This window comes from Heptranchias perlo, chromosome 3, assembly GCF_035084215.1.
Source record: "Heptranchias perlo isolate sHepPer1 chromosome 3, sHepPer1.hap1, whole genome shotgun sequence".
Lineage (NCBI taxonomy): Eukaryota > Metazoa > Chordata > Chondrichthyes > Hexanchiformes > Hexanchidae > Heptranchias > Heptranchias perlo.
The window spans coordinates 95,289,797-95,311,196 of NC_090327.1; the positions used below are offsets into that span (position 1 = coordinate 95,289,797).

The 21,400-nt window shown below is 39.1% G+C and overlaps 1 protein-coding gene and 1 long non-coding RNA gene across 7 annotated transcripts in view; one reads left to right on the forward strand and one right to left on the reverse strand.

Moving 5' to 3' along the window:
* deptor (DEP domain containing MTOR-interacting protein) overlaps positions 1–20,139 on the forward strand; it is a 65,093-nt gene extending 44,954 nt beyond the window's left edge. For all 6 annotated transcript variants that reach the window (XM_067980879.1, XM_067980884.1, XM_067980878.1 and 3 more), the window contains 4 exons: positions 299–436; positions 3,161–3,231; positions 3,646–3,750; positions 13,678–20,139. In XM_067980879.1, coding sequence (XP_067836980.1) covers positions 299–436; positions 3,161–3,231; positions 3,646–3,750; positions 13,678–13,806 — 443 coding nt within the window. In that variant the 3' untranslated portion in view covers positions 13,807–20,139. The remainder of the gene's footprint in view (positions 1–298; positions 437–3,160; positions 3,232–3,645; positions 3,751–13,677) is intronic.
* Positions 16,850–21,400, reverse strand: part of LOC137317804 (uncharacterized) — a 34,017-nt gene continuing 29,466 nt past the window's right edge. The window contains exon 4 of the long non-coding RNA XR_010961751.1: positions 16,850–18,080. This is a non-coding gene — a long non-coding RNA (uncharacterized lncRNA). The remainder of the gene's footprint in view (positions 18,081–21,400) is intronic.

The following is a 21,400-nucleotide window of genomic DNA, read 5'->3' on the forward strand; positions in this document are numbered from 1 at the left end:
GTTGCCCAGGGTGAGATCCATTGATTTGGCATAGACTGAAATTTGAAGTTGGGGCCTTTTGTAGATTATTTGACTCCGCTACTCTCTGACGAATTGCACAATCGGGGAACAAACTAAATATTTTTATTAAACTTTTGAGGATTTTATAATGTCTTCAAATTTAGAATGACATAGAGGTGTATACATGTAATCATTAAAAACCTACAGAAATAATGCACATTTCCAGCAATTAATTTTGGACTTTTCAACTTGCTGACGCTGTACTGACTGAATTGATTTTTGGTTTGTCTTTGTATAGTGAGCCCGACAAAGGAAATCAAGATCATTTCTGCTGTCCGACGGTGTAGCATGAGCAGCAGTTGCGGCAGCAGTGGTTACTACAGCAGTAGCCCCACACCCAGCAGCAGCCCCCCTGTGTTGTCCAACCCAAAGTCTGGTAAGTTCCTGATGGTGCTGTGTGGGAGGTGCCAAAGGAGCTGTAAAGCTGCAAGTATTTTTTTTCAGCCCATCGAGATGCAGCTCCAGTTCTTGAGTGGAATGGAGTGCAAGACATAGTTTATAATTTACTAATTACGTTGAAAGGAATAGTTTCAAATTTCTATGTATATTATGTAGTGAAACCTTGACTTAAACATTTCTTCAAATGATTAACTTCAGTGTTTTTGCCTGTTCGTAAATACTTTGCATTTGATGGCATTGGTGACAATCAGTAACACATATAGCAAAATGTTGGGAAGTAGCTGTTTGTGAGGACTTTAATACATGTCAGTGATTAAAGCAATGAGTACTGACCTGTAAGGATCTGGAAGGTCCCTAGTTAATCCCCAGTCTGTCATCTTAGCTGAGCTCAGCCAGGTTGGTATTGGGGGCCCTCCTATTATTCTCTCCAGGTGGAGATCCACAAGGGATTTTGCCCGTGCCCCTGATCACTCTTCAACAACCCCTGCTGGAAGCTCCTGGGTGAGGGGAGGATTGGTCTGCCTGCTGATGCACATTCTTTAGAGAGGAAGAGGAGACTGAAAATCAGTGTGGGGTTGGGGAGGGAGGAAGGAAGGAAGAGGGGAGAGAGAGAAGAGGATAATTTGGAAGATGTCACATAATAAGAAAACATGTTTAGAGATGGTTTCGGGGCTGTGCTAATTTTTGCAGAGTGCTGCTAGCTAGTAATGATCAACAGATTTTGAGATATTGAAACCTTTCTTATGTCAGAAACCCACTCACTTCACTTTGGAGTGCAGTCCCAGATGTAAGTGGACACTCTGCAAGGGCCAGCCCAAAACATTTACTGAGTTGTAGATCATCCTCGTAGATTAAACTTGGCCCGAGATAAAAATTTTCCAAAGATTTCCGTCTTCCAAAATACTGCTGTTTTGAAGAGCTGAAGGGGTGATTGGGACGGTGCAGCATTCCTCTTTTTAATTAAATGCTTTCTCCATAATTAAGGAACCACTAACTAAATCATGGGAATACGCATGTGAGCTGGTAATGTAATAATCAAGAAGACGGGTGTTTTCCATGATGAGGAATTTCAGTCTTAGATACAGACAGACTGATGGCCACTTTATTCCTTTCAGTGACCCCCCCACCCCCCAATGCACTTTATTCCAATAAAGAAAAGGCTATTTTATTTATTCACGTTGACTGAAAAGTTAGAAGGCTGCCCTTAAATAGATAAAACTTGGACCATATTTTAATTAAATGTTATTTTCCAAAGATGTTAGGAAGCTGAGTAGTTCGTGAGAATTTTTATTTTATTTGCTAGATATGGTGTACTTGAATGTCTTTGTCTTGTTCCTTTCCCCTGCCCTAAAAGGCATTAATTACTTGCTGGAGCACAGTTCCATGGGCAAGTGATTGCATGTTTGAAGATAGGCAGTGAGTATTGGTAAACTATTCTACCATAGCAGGCATCACCACTGCCATCAATCCTATCCATACATGTACACCTTCCACCTGTCCCAGGTCATGTGTAGAGCCCTCTCCTGCCATACTATTGAGATCAGGTGGTTCAGCAACAGGCTGAGCAAGCTGGGACTTTCTCATCTGTGTAGTGTTGCATTTTACCTTTACCATTGAACATCAGGGCATCTTGAACAATTTTTAATTCTATATGCCATTCTGTATTCGATGTTGAAGGGGATATGTAAATGTATTTTCTTCTGTATAATATTAGTGAAAAAGTCAGCATGAATATTAAGTGGGAAAGCCTGCTTCATATTTAGAAGAATTATGATAATTATAAACAGATGGATCCAACTTATCCCTCTAGCAACTATTACTTGGGCTTTATGGAAAAATTCTTGCTGTATTATAGCTCTTCACTGATGCAGAAGTTTTTTTTTACCCTTTCCTCAGGAAACAAATTTGCTGGTTTAGTTTCATTGTTTAATTGAATTATATCCAGGTTGAGTTTCATGCTGGTTTCTGTTTTAAATCCCCTTTTTAAAAAAAAATGAATTCTGGCAAAAGTGTGAGTGACTTGTGGTCAGGACTCTTTTTTTGATGCTACAATGTAAGGTACAAGACAGACTTGTCCTTTTTAAAGTCATCCCTGATGGAAGGTTCCTGGCCTCACCCCAGGATGCCCTCGTGTCTTCCATTCTAAAGTCTGGAACTTGCTTATTGCACCACAAGTCCAGGTTTATTTTGCCAGTGGGTTCATCAATCCACAGCATCACTTGACTGACTATTCTAAGCTCACGTGGGAAAACTGATTATTAATTTGCTGTTTTCTCTTTTATATAATTTGTCCTAATCCTTGATTAGGATGAACTGGGGCATTGTCTTTCTAGTATAATTCTCTTTGGCAATCTATTTCCTTGTATGGCTTGTATGGGCCTGATCAATACAAATATTCTTGGGCACCGTTAGTCTATATTTTAAAATGCAATTTTCTTGATGGGGAAATTGCATTTGAGAAATATATATTCAAATATTTCAATTTAATATTTTGAGCATTACAGTAATACAAAAACACTACTTAGCTTTGACAAATAAGAGACTCATTTCCACATGTATTTGTGACTAAAGAAATGTCCTAATTTTTGGGGAAAAATGGTTTGTACTGTACTAGTAGCTGAAGTGAGCAGTTGCATGAATTGAAGATTGTACTGGTTATGAATCATGGTGCAGCTTCAGAACTCTACATTGTTTGTTTCAGTGCTAAAGAGGTCCGTAACAACAGAGGAACTCCTAACCCCCGGATCACCATATATGAAGAAGACAATTACAGTACGTCCTGTGATTTAAATCGATCACATACAGTGCTCCATTCTACTGCAGCTGCCAATAATTATTCTATTGCTAGTTCAGAGCTATGAAATCTTTCAGCTTTATTTATTACAATTAAACAGTGTTGCATACTTGAGATTCTGCAAAAGGAGAACAAAAGGCACAATTTATGCTTGGGTAGTTTGTTTGTGTGGAATATATTAAGGAGCTTCATCGAAGTAGATTTTGAACATTTTATGTTTTGCTTATGGACAGTCTCCACTGCATGCATTTTTTTAAAAAAAATTTGGAAGGATAGAAGCCAGTTTAGGCAAGAGGAATTATAGTTTTTTTTTAAAAAGCAGACTTTGGATTAAGGTTTGATATGCCTGTTTTTTAAAAACTTTTGCTAAGTGTATATTGGCTCCTTTTCAGATTGTGGGAGATGCAGTTGGCTGGGGATTTGTTGTACGTGGAAGTAAGCCGTGCCATATTCAAGCAGTGGATCCCAGTGGTCCTGCTGCGGCAGCTGGAATGAAGGTAATTTTTTCCCTGATGCACATTTAAATACAGATTGCCAAATGAATATTTCTGAGAAAAGCAGTCAAGCTTTTAGTTCCAGATTAGTGCTTTTTTTTTTAGGTTTAAATTTCAACATCCAAAAAATGACCTAAGGTTCCACAAGTACAATTTTAAGCTGGTGCAGCAAAGGAGGGACCTGGGGTTCACATACACAAATCTTTGAAGGTGGCAGGACAAGTCAATAAAGCTGGTTTTAAAAAAAAAAGCATACAGGATCTTGGGCTGTAAATAGAAGTATAGAGTACAAAAGCAAGGAAGTTGTGGTAAACCTTTATAAATCTTGGTTCGGTCTCAGCTGCAGTCAAGTAATATTTGTTGTGGACGCAACATGTACAATTGGACATTATCATTGCTTTTCAAAGTAAGTTTTATTAACAACTGCTGACTGGATCAAGTTTGCTGCAGATTGACCACATTGCAATTATATTTCACTATTCCAGAACTGCTTGATCATTGTCTATAATCATCATTGAGTTTTTGGGGTTCATATACAGATATTCAGATAAACAATTTCTGGTCAAGTTTAAAAATGTCTTGGCTTTTTGTCTGCCAATTGGATGAATTAAATTACTAATTTGGGCTCTAAACAGTGTTAGCTTATTATGGTGGTCACATTTTAGTCAGTGCTGGTTGATTACTTATACGCTTCTTTCTATACCAATTGATTCCAATGAGAGAGAGCAGTGGAAACCTGCAAACCACATTGTTTATTCTTTTCTGACATTGTCTCCTCACCCCTACTGAGGTGTTACCTGCTTGCTGGACGACAGTTTCCACGGGAACTGATTGCCCTCTGATACCTCGTTCAAGTGGCCGTTATTCGTATGAGTTTTGTCAGTGAATGGCAGCAAGCTATTCAACCTTGGTATTATAGAATCGTTACAGCACAGAAGGAGGCCATTCGGCCCATCAAGCCTGTGCTGGCTCTTTGTCAGAGCAATACTGTTGGTCCCATTCCTCTGCAGCCCTGCAAATTTTTTTCCTTCAAGTATTTATCCAATTCCTTTTTGAAAGCCACGATGGTCTGTCCGGTTTTATTCTTATATCAAAAAATGCAGTGGTTCTTGTACTGACCCTTGGGGAACACCACTGTATACTTTCCTCCAGTCTGAAAAAAACAATCGTTCACCACTACTCTCTGTTTTCTGTCACTTGGCCAATTTTGTACCCATGCTGCCACTGCCCCTTTTTATTCCATGGGCTTCAGTTTTCTTGACAAGTCTTGAACTTTGTTGACAAGCCTATTATATGGCACTTTATCAAACTCCTTTTGAAAGTCCATATCCACCACATCAACTGCATTGCCCTCATCAACCCTCTCTGTTGCCTCATCAAAAAACTCAATCAAGTTAGTTAAACATGATTTGCCTTTAAGAAATCCATGTTGGCTTTCCTTTATTAATCCACACTTGCCCAAGTGACTCTTAATTTTGTCCCAGATTATCATTTCTAAAAGCTTCCCCACCACTGAGGTTAAACTGACTGGCCTGTAGTTGCTGGGTTTATCCTTACACCCTTTTTTGAACAAGGGTGTAACATTTGGAATTCTCCAGTCCTCTGGCACCGCCCCCATATCTAAGGAAGATTGGAAGATTGTGGCCAGCACCTCTGCAATTTCCACCCTTACTTCCTTCAGCAACCGAGGATGCATCCCAACCGGACCAGGTGACTTATCTACTTTAAGCACAGCTAGCCTTTCTAGTACCTCCTCTCAATTTTTAGCCCATCCAGTATCTCAACAGCCTCCCCTTTGACAGTGACTTTGGCGGTATCTTCCTTTTTGAAGACTGGTGCAAAGTACTCTTTCAGTACCTCAGCCATACCCTCTGCCTCCGTGCGTAGATCTCCTTTTTGGTCCTTAATCAGCCCCACCCCTCCTCTTACTACCCGTTTACTATTTATTTGCCTATAGTAGACTTTTGGATTCCCTTTTATGTTAGCTGCCAGTCTATTCTCATACTCTCATTTTGCCCCTCTTATCTCCTTTTTCACTTCTCTGTATTTTCTATATTCAGCCTGGTTCTCACTTGTATTATCAACCTGATATCTGTCCTACGCCATCTTTTTCTGCTTCATCTTACTCTCTATCATAGAATCATAGAAGTTACAACATGGAAACAGGCCCTTCGGCCCAACATGTCCATGTCGCCCAGTTTAAACCACTAAGCTAGTCCCAATTTCCTGCACTTGGCCCATATCCCTCTATACCCTTCTTACCCATGTAACTGTCCAAATGCTTTTTAAAAGACAAAATTGTACCCGCCTCTACTACTGCCTCTGGCAGCTCGTTCCAGACACTCACCACCATTTGAGTGAAAAAATTGCCCCTCTGGACCCTTTTGTATCTCTCCCTCTCACCTTAAATCTATGCCCCCTCGTTATAGACTCCCCGACCTTTGGGAAAAGATTTTGACTATCTACCTTATCTATGCCCCTCATTATTTTATAGACTTCTATAAGATCACCCCTTAACCTCCTACTCTCCAGGGAAAAAAGTCCTAGTCTGTCTAACCTCTCCCTATAAGTCAAACCATCAAGTCCCGGTAGCATCCTAGTAAATCTTTTCTGCACTCTTTCTAGTTTAATAATATCCTTTCTATAATAGGGTGACCAGAACTGTACACAGTATTCCAAGTGTGGCCTTATTAATGTCTTGTACAACTTCAACAAGACATCTCAACTCCTGCATTCAATGTTCTGACCAATGAAACCAAGCATGCCGAATGCCTTCTTCACCACCCTATCCACCTGTGACTCCACTTTCAAGGAGCTGTGAACCTGTACTCCTAGATCTCTTTGTTCCATAACTCTCCCCAACGCCCTACCATTAATGGAGTAGGTCCTGGCCCGATTCGATCTACCAAAATGCATCAGCTCACATTTATCTAAATTAAACTCCATCTGCCATTCATCGGCCCACTGGCCCAATTTATCAAGATCCCGTTGCAATCCTAGATAACCTTCTTCACTGTCCACAATGCCACCAATCTTGGTGTCATCTTCAAACTTACTAGCCATGCCTCCTAAATTCTCATCCAAATCATTAATATAAATAACAAATAACAGCGGACCCAGCACCGATCCCTGAGGCACACCGCTGGACACAGGCATCCAGTTTGAAAAACAACCCTCTACAACCTCCCTCTGTCTTCTGTCGTCAAGCCAATTTTGTATCCAATTGGCTACCTCACCTTGGATCCCATGAGATTTAACCTTATGTAACAACCTACCATGCGGTACCTTGTCAAAGGCTTTGCTGAAGTCCATGTAGACCACGTCTACTGCTCAGCCCTCATCTATCTATCTATCTGTTTCGTCACCCAGGGAGCACTAGCTTTGGTTGCCCTACCTTTCTCCCTCGTGGAAATATACCTAGACTGTCCCTGAACTGTCTCCTCTTTAAACGCTGCCCATTGTTCGATTACAGTTTTGCCTGCCAATCTTTGATTCCAATTTACCCGGGCCAGGTCCGTTCTCATCCCATTGAAATTGGCCCTGCTCCATTTAAGTATTTTTACTCCAGATTGCTCCTTGTCCTTTTCCATAGCTAATCTAAATCTTATGATACTATGATCACTGTTCCTTAAATGTTTTCCCCCACTAACACTTGCTCCACTTGACCCACCTCATTCCCCAGAACACAATGTATCTGAAGCTTTGCAAAGTCATGCAAATCTGATCTGTTGTGAATACTTCTATAAAGTAAATGGTGCCCCTCCCCTCAGCTCCGTAGAGCTACAGTGGCTCTGCAAACTACAAAATACTTGATGCAAAATGTATAGCCTGCCAGCTGATCAAGGTTCAACTTTGCAGTTTGAAGAGAATTGTTTTTATGTATCCATTAATGTATTGCACACAGTAAGTGAGAACGTACACAGTTTTATAACATTTTATATAAAGTCTAAATAAATGTCCCTTTTTAAAGGCTACAAATCTGATTGTTGTTAAGTGAACAGTTCATCCAAATGCTAGTTAAGAGATGGGAGAAATTCTGGCTCCAATATTTTATGTTCCGGGAGAATTCCTTTGTTTATTTATACTCTTGATACTGCGTCACGGACAGGCAATGAACACTAGGCATCTTGTTATTACTAATAAAAACTATTGGATTTCCCGTGGCATTGCTCACAGTAAGATGGTTGATGTCCTGCTTTATAAAGATATGTTCTACCATGTAATGCAGAATACATTATTCTGTTAGTAAGCTGTATTGCCTCAAGGTCACAAAGTCTAATTTGTTAAGTAAATGGAGCCTTGGGGGTCAGACAGAGTTTCATTGCTACTTAGTTAGAGAACTTTGCAAGTTGGAATGTGCTCATCGGTTTCAAGGCTCAGCGACACAGGTTAATAAGGCCACAAAAAAGGCAAATCAAGCACTTGTTTCATTTTTAAAGGGATAGAATTGAAAAGCAAAGAAGTTATGTTAAACTTGTATAGGACCTTGGTTAGACCACACTAGAGTATTGTGCACAGTTCTGACCTCCATATTATAGAAGGGATGTAGAGGCATTGGAGATGGTGCAAAAAAGATTCACAAGGATGATACCAGAACTGAGAGAATATCCTTATCTGAACAGGCTGGCGCTCTTTTTTCTAGAAAAGAGAAGGCTGAGGGATGACGTTATAGAGGTCTTTAAGATAATAGGGTTTGATTGGGTAGATGTAGAAAAAATGTCTCCACTTGTGGGGGAGTCAAAAACTAGAGGTCATAAATTTTAAGTAGTCGCTAATAAATCCAACAGGGAATTCAGGAGAAACTTCTTTCCCCAAAGAGTGGTAAGATTGTGGAACTCACTATCGTAAGGAGTAGTTGAGGCAAATAGCATAGGAGCATTTAAGGGGAAGCTAGCTAAGCACACAAGGGAGAAAGGAATGGAAGAGTATGCTGATAGGGTTAGATGAAGTAGGGACAGAGGAGGCTCATGTGGAACATAAACGCTGGCACAGACCAGTTGGGCCAAATGGCCTGTTTCGGTGCTGTAGTTTCGATGTAAGTCACAATCTCTTTTTGCAGGTTGCAAATAACTTTTTTTTTATTCGTTCATGGGATGTGGGCGTCGCTGGCGAGGCCAGCATTTATTGCCCATCCCTAATTGCCCTTGAGAAGGTGGTGGTGAGCCGCCGCCTTGAACCGCTGCAGTCCGTGTGGTGAAGGTTCTCCCACAGTGCTGTTAGGAAGGGAGTTCCAGGATTGACCCAGCGACGATGAAGGAACGGCGATATATTTCCAAGTCGGGATGGTGTGTGACTGGGAGGGGAACGTGCAGGTGGTGTTGTTCCCATGTACCTGCTGCTCTTGTCCTTCTAGGTGGTAGAGGTTGCAGGTTTGGGAGGTGCTGTTGAAGAAGCCTTGGCGAGTTGGTGCAGTGCATCCTGTGGATGGTGCACACTGCAGCCACTGTGCACCGGTGGTGAAGGGAGTGAATGTTTAGGGTGGTGGATGGGGTGCCAATCAAGCGGGCTGCTTTATCCTGGATGGTGTCGAGCTTCTTGTGTTGTTGGAGCTGCACTCATCCAGACAAGTGGAGAGTATTCCATCACACTCCTGACTTGTGCCTTGTAGATGGTGGAAAGGCTTTGGGGAGTCAGGAGGTGAGTCACTCGCCACAGAATACCCAGCCTCTGACCTGCTCTTGTAACCACAGTATTTATGTGGCTGGTCCAGTTAAGTTTCTGGTCAATGGTGACCCCCAGGATGTTGATGGTGGGGAATTTGGTGATGGTAATGCCGTTGAATGTCAAGGGGAGGTGGTTCGACTCTCTTGTTGCAGATGGTCATTGCCTGGCACTTGTCAACTGGCACTTGTTAACTGCATTAAAGTAAGTACTAGCTTTCATGTATGAATAAAAACAGTGAAAAATTCTCTTTTTTTTTCCTACATGTATAAAACTAGAACTTCATTTATAGGATATTTTAATTAAGATGACATCCTTAAACTAGGAATTTTATCTAAATGCTTTAGCAAATTTGTTAAAAGCTCATAAGAGAATTTCTACCCCAAATAGAAAATGCTGGAAAACACTCAGCAGGTCAGGCAGCATCTGCGGAGAGAGAAACAGAATTAACTTTTCAGGTCGATGTCCTTTCATCAGAACTGGAAGATTAACAGTTTTTAAGCAAGTACAGAGCAGGGAAGAAGGGGGTGGGAATGGAGGAAAGAGCAAACAGGAAGGTCTGTGATAGGGTGCAGGACAGGAGTGATTAAATGACAAAAGGGAAGATGGTGCAAGGCAGAAGAGGGTGATAATGGGAGACGTGAAGAAACAAAAGATGGGTCCAGAGGAGGTGTGAATGGGAGGGAAGCATGGAAAATCTGACAGAGGAAAAGGCTCCTGTGGCCTGGGAAATGTGGCTGAGAAAGGCAGGTAGACACCAGAGATGTGGACTGTCCCACCGGCAGTGTACCGGTAGAGGATCACTAGCCCACACCACCTCTACTCCCTGTGGCTCTGGTGCAGCCAACCGCCATTACCAGCACCTGCTGTCGGAGAGAATGGGAGATCTTAACCACCATGTAACAATGAAGTCATTGGTGATGAATTGACTGGATCACATTCTGAAATAAGTGATATATCGCTACACAAATTAGGTCCCTTCATTAAATTTTAAGCTTATTTAAGTAGTGACAATTGTCAGAGCTGTTTGTGTACCAGCAAAGTTGCTTTTTTTAAAAAAAAACTATTAAAATTAAACACACTCAACTACAGCTTAAAATACTAGTATAAGTGTGGTTATTGTGCTATTACAGCAGTATTTCCATATCTGGTCTGCTTCAGTTTGCTTGAAACTACAAAGTGCCAGAAATAATTTTGGCAGCAAGTACAGTGGGAGGGGCTTGGATCTATTTGAGTTGGATGTTGCAATCATTAATGCCAATACAAGTTGTCAAGTGTAATATCTCATTAACTTCACCAGAAACATTCCTGTTTTTGTTTGCTTTTTTGGTTGTGTGGTACATCTTTTGGCTTCACTATTTAGTCATTACTAAAATTGATAGTTGTTTTGAGTGAAATCACATTAATGTTTCATATATTGCCAGTGGGTATAATTTAAAAATTAGTCAAATATTTAACTCTTAATTTAGAATTGCAAACTTTAAGATCAACCAAAAACTTATATTAAAAATGAAATCTCTTTTCCACCCCCCCCCCCACCACAAACCAAATTGCCTTTCTCCTCTACTCGTCCTGTTGTGTTCTCTGTGTGTATTTTTGGCTTGACATTTTAAATCCATCTTTCACTGAGACTCACCAACAAAAAAAGGACTGATCAGTGTGTGTACTATCACAGTATCTGTCTTTCAGTCTCTTGTTTGTTTGTTTTGTCTGAAACTAACCTGGAAAGAAACTCATCATGCTTAATGTAAATGAGTCTAATAATGGGTTACACCCACATCCTTTCAGCCTAAACTTGGATCTCCAGGATACTCTCAATGACTTGGAGGTAAAGACACTAGGCTCAATTTTAAAACCAAGCCGGGAAAGGGGTGGGGGAGTCAAATTGAGGTGGGGAAACCCATTATTACGGGTTTCTCTGACGTCCTTATGATTTTTACGTAAGGACGTTTTTTTTTTGTTGGTTTCCCGTCAGACTGATTGACAGGCTGGTGTCTGACGGACGGGAGACCAGCCAGGGAGAGGACATCTTCAGGTAAGTCTGCAGTTAAGTTTTTGTTTGTATGGATGGGGTTGTGACTCTTGGGATGGGATCGGGGGTCAGTCACGGTGGGCGGGAGCGTTGTTTGGGATCAGGGGTCCGCGTTTGAGGGAGGTCGTTGCAAGTAGGCTTGTTGGGCCTGGGAGAAGCACTCCTGCTCCTCCGGGCCCACATCACTGCTTCTAAACGAATAGTTCCAATGGTGAAGGCCTACCAGTAATCCGGAAAGGCAAATGGAATATTGGCCTTTATTTCTGGGGGGGTGGAGTATAAAAGCAGCAAAGTGATGCTACACCTGTACAGGGTGCTGGTAAGACCACACCTGGAGTACTGCGTACAGTTCTGGTGCCTTTATTTAAGGAAGGACATACTTGCATTGGAGGCAGTTCAGAGAAGGTTCACTAGGTTGATTCTGGGTATGGAAGGATTGTCTTATGAGGAAAGATTGAACAGGTTGGAGTTTAGAAGAATGAGAGGAGATCTTATTGAAACATACAAGATTCTGAGGGGGCTTCGATAGGGTAGATGCTGAGAGGATGTCACCCCTCATGGGGGAATCTAAAACTAGGGAGCATAGTCTCAGAATAAGGGGTCGCCCGTTTAAGACGGAAATGAGGAGGAATTTCTTCTCCCAGAGGGTTGTGAATCTTTGGAATTCTTTACCCCAAAAAGCTGTGGAGGCTGAGTCATTGAATGCATTCAAGACTGAGTTAGACAAATTTTTGATCAGCAAGGGAGTCAAAGGATATGGGAAAAAGGCGGGACAGTGGAGTCAAGGTAAAAATTCGATCAGCCATGATCTCATTAAATGGCGGAGCAGGCTCGAGGGGCCGAATGGCCTTCTCCTGCTCCTATCTCTTATGGTCTTTATAGTACTTCACCCCAGCAGCCATTCTTCACATTCTTGGCCAGGTTCTGTCATCAGGCTATTCAACTGTGGAGACCATTGCAGCCAGTGTCATCCTGTTCTTGATAGTTCTGTTCTCCATACACCTGCACTTCCACTGGAGCCTTTGGATATGTTCTGGAGTGCGGATTCTGGCTGTACTTTTCTTCTCTAGCTTGAAGGTGCTGGCACTAATATTAATCCTTCTGGGAGACTCTTTGGTGTTCTTGCATAATTACCAACTGTCCGTTTTGTGAACAGCAGCCACCAGCTTTCCCTCCCAACCCCTATTTTGTGTCGTTTGCTTGGCATCTGAAATAGAGTCATAGAGTTATACAGCACGGATAGAGGCCCTTCGGCCCATCATGTCGATGGGCCGAAGCTTTCCTGCCTCTGACTGACTCCCGCATACAGCGGTTTTTGGTGTGCGAATTTTATTCAGGTCTGATTTTTGAGTTAGCTTTTTTGAATTTTGTAGGTTGGCCTGTATGCACTTGATTGATATACTCACTGGTATTTTCTCTGCAGTAATCTTAACAAAAACACACATATTTAGAAGCAAAATATTTATGGATTCATTAAAAGTAGCACAGGAAAGTATCAGGGACTATCTCTCTCACTTCTGGGGGTTGGATTTGAATCTGTCTTAGACTAGTTAAGAAACATTCAGCTTTCTCTCCCAGTTGCGAAGTTGCAATATCAAGTAAGTCTGAGCTGCCTGATCCCAGTTTGTAGTCTTTTTAAAAACTCAAAGTACTAATTTGCAGCTTCCAGGAGGTAGTGTGAACATTGAATGGGGCAGGGGGAAATCTTGGACTGCTGTAATGAAATTAACCATCTGAAGTTTGGTTTAAGGCATATAGTTGAGGGAGTTTAGTCTGTATATAGCTGTGCTATATCTAATTTAGGTACATTTGTTGATATTGTGATAAAGAATTCCATTTCCTAACATGAACATTCCTCAATCTGACCATGAAAATTTATTTTAAAAAATTTTAAACTGCATTGTGTGAATGAATTAAAAGTTCACAGCATAAAGACAAGCAAACTATTAGGCATATTCTAGCTCTAATTTGGGACTTCTATGAGTACACACATGTCAATAATGGATTCTTAGAGATTACATGGTACTAACATAATATGCCAGCTGACAGTGCACGATGCTGTATGATCACACAGTGAGTTTAATCGTAAATTTTTATTGGAAGTTTACTTTAATGACGTATCCCAAATAAAAAATTAGAACCTGATCTTCTGTCCTTGCTAAAACTTTACTAAGTATCACACTTCACAAAGCATTGCAGTGACACTTGATGCTTAATTGTTTCTCTTTCAATTTTAGGTTCGGCAATTTGTCGTTTCTGTGAATGGCCTGAATGTTCTTCACTTAGATTATAGAACTGTCAGTAATCTCATTCTCACTGGCCCACGTACCATAGTAATGGAAATCATGGAGGAAATTAACTTCTGAATGATCGTTTGGAAACCTGCTACCAATCATGCAGTGGCAGTGGAAGATCAAAGTGAAATTGGAAATGCACACGTGCTCCTGTGTACACTGGAACGAAGGAATGTACAACACAGCTATTTGCTTCAGGAGTAAAACATTGCCTTGTTTATCTAAACTTTAATTTGCTTAGAGCTGCCTCATTGTCTGAATGTTTAAGGTTTTCTTGACACTGGAACTAGGATGTGCTTTTTATGAGCTGCCTGGTATATGCATTGTGTTGTAGTAATGCATCAGACACTTGAATCTTGAAAATGACTTCTGTCCTGTTGGTGCATGTTTTTGTACCCTACACATTTTTGTGTCTATTTGGATATTTCCCATTGTTCACCATGGGGTGTAGGGTGTAATTAATGAATTTTATTATACATGTGGAAGAAATACCTCAACCCTTGAACAAGTAGATTCCTGTTGACACTTTGGCAGCCAAAAAATATTTGCTATCACTCCTCGCCCCCACCCACAGTTTTATTTTCCTCCAACTAAAGTAAATAAAAATGCACAAAATACTTGTGTGCAAAATGTCCAGAGAGGGAATTGAGAATTTACAAATGTGGCTCTTGTATGGAGTAAATGGGTCCATTGAAAAGAATGGGGTCTTAGAAAATGATGGGATGAGTCTCCCTAATAGAATTACCATTGTACACAATGGTACTTGATGCAAAAGAAAGATTCAATGTTGTTTCTGAAGAAAAGGCAAAATGTGCTAAGTTGCAAAACCCTAGGTGATAAACTTTTGGTTTCCTACAACTGCCTCTTTGCTGTATTGAATACCATATTAAGATGTCATTTCAATTTATTGGAGAATAATAGTTGTTCAGCAAAGTTTTTTTAATAGAAGGATTCCAGTCATTTCAGTGTAAATGTATTCTGGGTACATTTCCCTAATTTCCTTTTGAACAGGACATGAGTAACAGAAAATGTTAATGTACACTGTTGAATGTAGAAATGAAACTCTTCTGGAATGTTAGTATCAAGAAGCCAAAGTTTACTGATCATTCTACTCATTGGAAAGATTGAGTGAATGCGAGGACAGTGGATTGTTTAGCTTCAATAAAGGGAAGAAAGCAAAGAAGAAAAATTTGCTTTGATTTTTACCTCTGACATTTTCACTGAAAGAATACCAAGTGAAACTCCAGATTAAATAAATACAGACTGCTGTGGAGTTACCTGTCATCTTAGGTCTTTAATCCAGATCTACTACGGAGTCTGCTATTATCAGACCAGCTACTGCCCCCGCCATGTGGGTGGAGACATCACTCATTTGGTGTGTTGGTTCTGTTCAAGAATGAAGGAAACAATATCTAGGATCTAATTCATATTTGAACTTAAATTTCATTTAATTGTAGGATTAATCATTAATTACAATTTAAATATGTTTTGGTACAATATGTTCAATGGTATCAGATTCTATGTTCAGTATTTTTAATTTTTTTATGGAGTGGTTCTTGTTTTCTCATGCCATGATTTGTTAAATTTTCTACAATTAATAGATTTTTTGAAAATGACTATAATGGCACACCTTGAAGCTTGAATTTACTTCAAACTAACATTTTTGTGCAGGCACATTTCAAGTCCTTGGATAAATTGGCCTTTTATGTATCATTAGCTGTAGTATTTTGCTCATGCTGCACAGGAGAGGGGGCTTGTGGTCAGCAATACAGATGTGAACTTTCTGAAGTTTTCTTGTGTCTACTTATAAATGTATTTTTTTTTAAAGTAGTAAAATGGTACTGGCTAGCTGGTTTATTTTACATGGCTTCTAATACAACAGCCACAGTCTCCTGGTACACAAATAGCGACAGTTTTTAAAAAAAATTCTATTGAAAAGTTTCAGCCATTGCCTGTTTTAAGCTAAATCAAACTTTAGGGAAAAGTTAAAGAAATATAGTTTATTGGTTTTTTTTTAAAAAAGGCTTGAAGAAAAAATAATTGATGAGTTTGGTCAGTTTGTTCACAAGTATGAAAAATAAATCAAAAGCATAGTCAGTATGAATGAATTGTACTGCAACAAGAATGAATGAATTTGCACTTCGATAGTGCCTTTCACATCCTCAGCCAATGAAATACTTTTGAACTGCAGTCACTATTTTTGTTTGGTAGGAAAACTTTGCACACAAGGTTCTACAAACAGCTAATGATATGAATGACCAGTTAATCCGTTTTAGTGTTGATCGTTGTGGGAGTAATGTTGGCCAGGCCATTGGGAGAACTCTCTGCTCCTCTTTGAATCGTGCCTTGGGATTTTTTTTATCCACAAGTCCTCAGTTTAATGTCTCATCTAAATGAAGACACTTCTGCCAATGCAGCACTCTCAGTATTGCATTGGAGTGTCAGCCGAGCTTAGGTGCTCATCAATGAAAAAGGTGAATTCCTAGAACATAACATGGCTAGTAAGCTGATCTATTTTATCCTACAGACACACAGCTCGTGCTGGAGATCAAAGTTCTAAAATACTGCTTGTTGTGACTGTTCACTTTTATTTCCCATCCAGTTTTTTGAGTGAAATACTGTTTCCTGAACATGGAAGTTGTGAGGTGATGACCATGATCGTGTTAGTACAACAGTTAACAGGCAACTTTGACATTTAAGAGTTCGAATCTTATAAAGCGCTGTAATTCCTTAATCAGGCTACAAATTAAAAAAAAATAAAGATTAGGGCAGTTTCTAACATGGATAAAAATTCCAATGTGGTTGTGCTATAATCGTTGATGTGCTTATATTCCACATGAAAGATTCTTTCAGCTGATCCTTTGAATATTTTATGTGACTATTTGTATTTCTTAGCAACAAAGATACAGATTTTGGAAAGCAAGCTCCTTTTATGGAAGGAACTTTCCCTTCTTTCCCCAGACTTTGAATTGGTATTGAAAATTGTGTTGACTTTGGATCATTTTTGTACTAGCAATGGGCTCTATTTGTATTAAATTGTGGAGCAGATAATCCAGAACAAATGCTTTTTTTATATATTTCAAAATATACTTTATTTCATAGAATTTTAAGGATACACACTGTTCAATGTAAATATCACAATTCAAAACCAGTACATTCAAACCAAAACACTACAGATTGTACACAAAACTACCTCATTATTACAGTTCAAACACAGTATTTCCAGAACAAATGCAATTATATTTCAGATCACTTGAAGCTACTAACATAATGAGCAGTCATTTAAAGAACAGCAGATCTTGAACTTGCTTGGATTACCTGAACATCTTTGAGCGAACACATGAATGTCATCAGTATGCCTCACTGAAGAAAGATTATGTGCATTAGTTCATGTGCTTCGGCTCTGTTGCCTTAGTACCTGAAGAGATTATGAAATCTAGTGCGAGAGTCAATTGACAGAAATTTTAGATTCAGCACTAGAGCTATTTTTGTCTTCAAATGCAAATATTTTTTAAAGAAAAATGTACCAATGAAGGATACCCTTCCCCCTCCCAAAAAACAACAAATTGCATTAAGCCACTGTAAAGCACCATGGGGTGAAAAGCAGTGGGGAGAAACTGGTTTAAGTTGTCCAAACTGCTTAACAAGTTATTTTTGCAAGATTGATTTAATTATTCACTGTGCCCAAATTATGCTGCAAAAACATTTTTTTCAGGAAATGGGGGCTGAGGGAAAGAAGAAATCTATTTCTCTTGACATTGTGTCAATGTAATGGAGGCTTGTGAACATATAACGTGTCAGGAGTTAAGGTGCTAAGTCATTTCATAGTGCAAACTATGCTCCAAGGAGAAAGCTCTAAATGGCTTGTATTTAATACATTAAACACTCCTCCATTATCTAGATGCTTGAATATATGAATTTTCATCATTTTGGGTAGCAAGTTTCAAAGTAACTATTATCTACACACAGCAAATGACAGCTTTGGAGAGATTGCCGGTAACCTTTCATCACTTGGTGTTGCACTGTTTGTTTTTACTGGCTCCCCCATATATGACAATTATAAATGGTATTTTTATTGAACACTGTTATTTGTATCTAGTGATTTATATAATGAGCATTTTCTACATCTTGGTAAAAAGACAAAAAAAAAAGACATGATAGTCTTAAAATTCAGCCAGGGCTAATTTCATCTAATGACAGAAACATTCCCCTGGTCAATGACTCTTCCCAGTGTGAGCGGACACTCAAGTGCTTTTTTCTCTTTACAAAAGAAATGATAAAAGTTCCAGTAACTGCACATAGTTTCCTTTTCTTTGTACGTGTGTACAGGGTAATCGATCTGGTCTCTGAGTATACAAAAAAAAACAGCAAATGCATGTTACACACGAGCACACTGCCATGGAATAGGCCATTGAAGTGACCTGCTACCTTTCTCAAGACATTTTTAAACTAGTTACCAAGTGGCCACAATGTGCAAACTCCGCTGCTTTCTTTCCATTTCTGTCCACTTTCCTCTGTGCCGCTCCCCCCCCCCCCCCCCCAAATTGGATACAAGGAAAGGTACAAAAAGAGGACAATTTGTATCTAAGTGGCAATTATCCTTCCATGAAAATTAATATTTGAATGTATTTGGGCAAGAGTGGTAGCCATTTTGGCATTCAGGTGCGGGAAGTATGATGGATAGTATTCTTTACGTTTTATTAATAAGAGGAAATTTGGTTGTCTACATCTATTGAGATTTTAGTCTAAATGGGGATTGAAATTTGCCTTTTCCCTGTAAAGACTTTAAATGTATTTGATTCATTGGCAATATATAGGCTGCTATGTGTCAACTCCCATTGAGAAAATTACATTTTGTACATAATACATCTATCTACCTCAAATTGACTCTCTGAATTGGTAAGAAAAGGGAGGATGTTTGTGCAGGGCTAAAGGTTCAACTCACATACAAGTAACATAGCCAAACACAAAAGGGGAAATCAAAGCACCCTCGTTCTAAGAGGTACTGTTAGCAGCCACCCTCTCCCAGTAGGGTATCTCTTATGAGACAAAATGATAAATAGATGTTCAAGCTCAGCAAGCCTAACATGCTCTGAAACTGATATACAAGTATAAAACAAAATTCTTAGGAAATATAAAATAGTGCCACTAAAAACCAGACCATGATTTGTAGTTTTAAGGCAAATAATAGGTGTGAATAAGTATAATCTGGACACTATATCTGATGTACAGCTAGAAAATTAGATGTTCCCTTTTTCCTGGGCATTTGGTTTCAATTCAGTGACTCAAATTTGTGAGTACTACAGATATTCCTAAATACAGTGTGAATTGAATTCCCTATTCAATCATTGTCTATTTTACAAGAGATTGTGTGCTGTTATTTGAGAACTTTGATTTCTGTAATCAATGGTTAATTTTTTAAAACTAAATGTGAGGTTGGTTTCATAAACCATGCATTGCCACCTTGTGTATTTGTTTTTTATTGTTGGATTCTGACAGGCCAGAGTTATGAATTACACTATCAAGTATTGTCCTGGAGGATTGCATAACTGAACATCGCCTCAAGTATTACATTAGCCTTTTTGATGCCATTTATAGTAGATACTCCAGTTAATCATGCTAAGTATGTTCTACAATAGGACATTTACAAGGATTACTGCTTCCATCCTTTTGTTTTAAGAATTTCTATTTTGTAGGTAAATATTTTAAACATAATTAGCCTTCGGAAGATTTTAGCAACTTGTATATAAAGTGTGAAGGTGAAAAATTCTAAGCCTATTTTAAGCTCATATAAGAATTTTTAAAATTTCTGTTTAAATACTTCAAATGCTTAATCCGAATGTTTTGTGCTGGTGCTATTAGCAATCTGTTTGAAAGGTTGATTAATTAGTTCTAAGTAATCAGTCTGAATTAGGTCTTCTCAGAGTCAAATCCTTACGGTAGGTGTAAAGCTGGGATAATTGATTTTGAACAGAAATAGGAATTCACGACCTAGACATTGGGATGGGTGGATTCTTTTCATAAATCAAATTTTCATTCTAGCTCAATGGAGGGTTGCAGGTTGGATCTCCCATCAATTAAAAGTTTAACTTCCTTATTTCTCTGACCCCAACCATATTTGCTTATGTGTGGTCAGGATATTCTGTAGATTATCGGTAAAGTTTTAACGTTTTTTAAACATCTTTGTTGGCTATACCTAGAATTGACTAGAAAAATGCCAGTAAAAGTTTAACCTTAATTCAAACTGGTAGTGATGGTTGGTTTTACAAATAATCAGAATTTAGATACAAACTTATTTTTGTAAATTTATATGTGGCTTTTAATTGGCTGATATTAACTGTACCAAGATGTATGTCATCACAAACTGTTATAGCTGCAAATATGAAATAAACCCATGTGTGTTAATCAGTTTTTGCAAAGATTTATTATTGTTATAACATGCTATACGCTTTCACTGCAGAAACTGGCTTGCACATAGAGTAACTGACCGACTGCATTAGTATTCTAAATTTAGCTCTTCAAGCCTGCACCATGTCTGATTTCATTCTGTACAGCAATTGGTTATGTGTCGTGGTTTGTTCTGGCTTAGATGCAAAAAGGAAAAACAAATTGATGGGGGTAATTTTGACTTTGGAGGATAGTGTAAAACGGGAGACATCGGATCAGGAAATGAAAATCGGGAGAAATGTGTAACAGCGGCTGATCCAATATCGCCCATTTTACACTCGCCCATAGTCAAGATTACCCAGATTCACAAAAACAAGACCAGATGAGAAGGTCTTTCGGCTAATCTAGCATCCTTGATTTAAACCTATGGTCCTCCCATCACAGCATATGACTGCCTCTTGAATGACTCGAGATGCTTTGGCTCCACTTGTTATCCATCTAAAACAATAATTATTGGAATCAGGGGGGTAATTTTGTTTGTTAGAAGATGCTAAACCCAAGAGAATATTTACTGTAGGTCTGTGAAATTTGTAACCGGGATATCGGTACAAACTGGTAAAATACATGTTCAGGATTGATGTCAGGAAGCACTTTTTCACACAAGGAGTGATTAATACTTGGAATGATCTAATGGGTAACAAGTGGAGCCAAAGCATCTCGAGTCATTCAAGAGGCAGTCATGTGCTGTGATGGGAGGACCATAGGTTCAAATAAAGGATCCTAGATTAGCCAAAAGACCTCATCTGGTCTTGTTTTTATGAATCTGGAAACATCTAAAACAATAATTATTTGTGTATCACATTGTACCTCTGAAAATATGGTCTGCCGATCTCTATTCTGAGATTCTGCTGACAAAGGGCAAGCTGGGAACTATTCATCCCATACATTTAATGAGTGCTTATTACTCAGTAGTTAAGTGTTGAGATGAGAGTTTACAATGAGGAATTAAGATGGAATAGTTATATTGGGAAACTATCTTAAATATAAAGTACTTCACTATGCATTTATTTTGCAAATGTAGCTTTTTAAGTAAAAATTTTCCACTTGACAAAACAGGATTAACCCTGCTCCCGGTGTGGAGCTGATTGCTTGTGACGTTGTATGTGTAGAAGTTAGCTTTTAGCCACTTCTACAAAAGTGCTTAGAAGTACTGATGAAATATCGACCCTTCAAAACTACATGTGGTCTCTTTTCATGCTAAGACTGTCACTTAAAACAT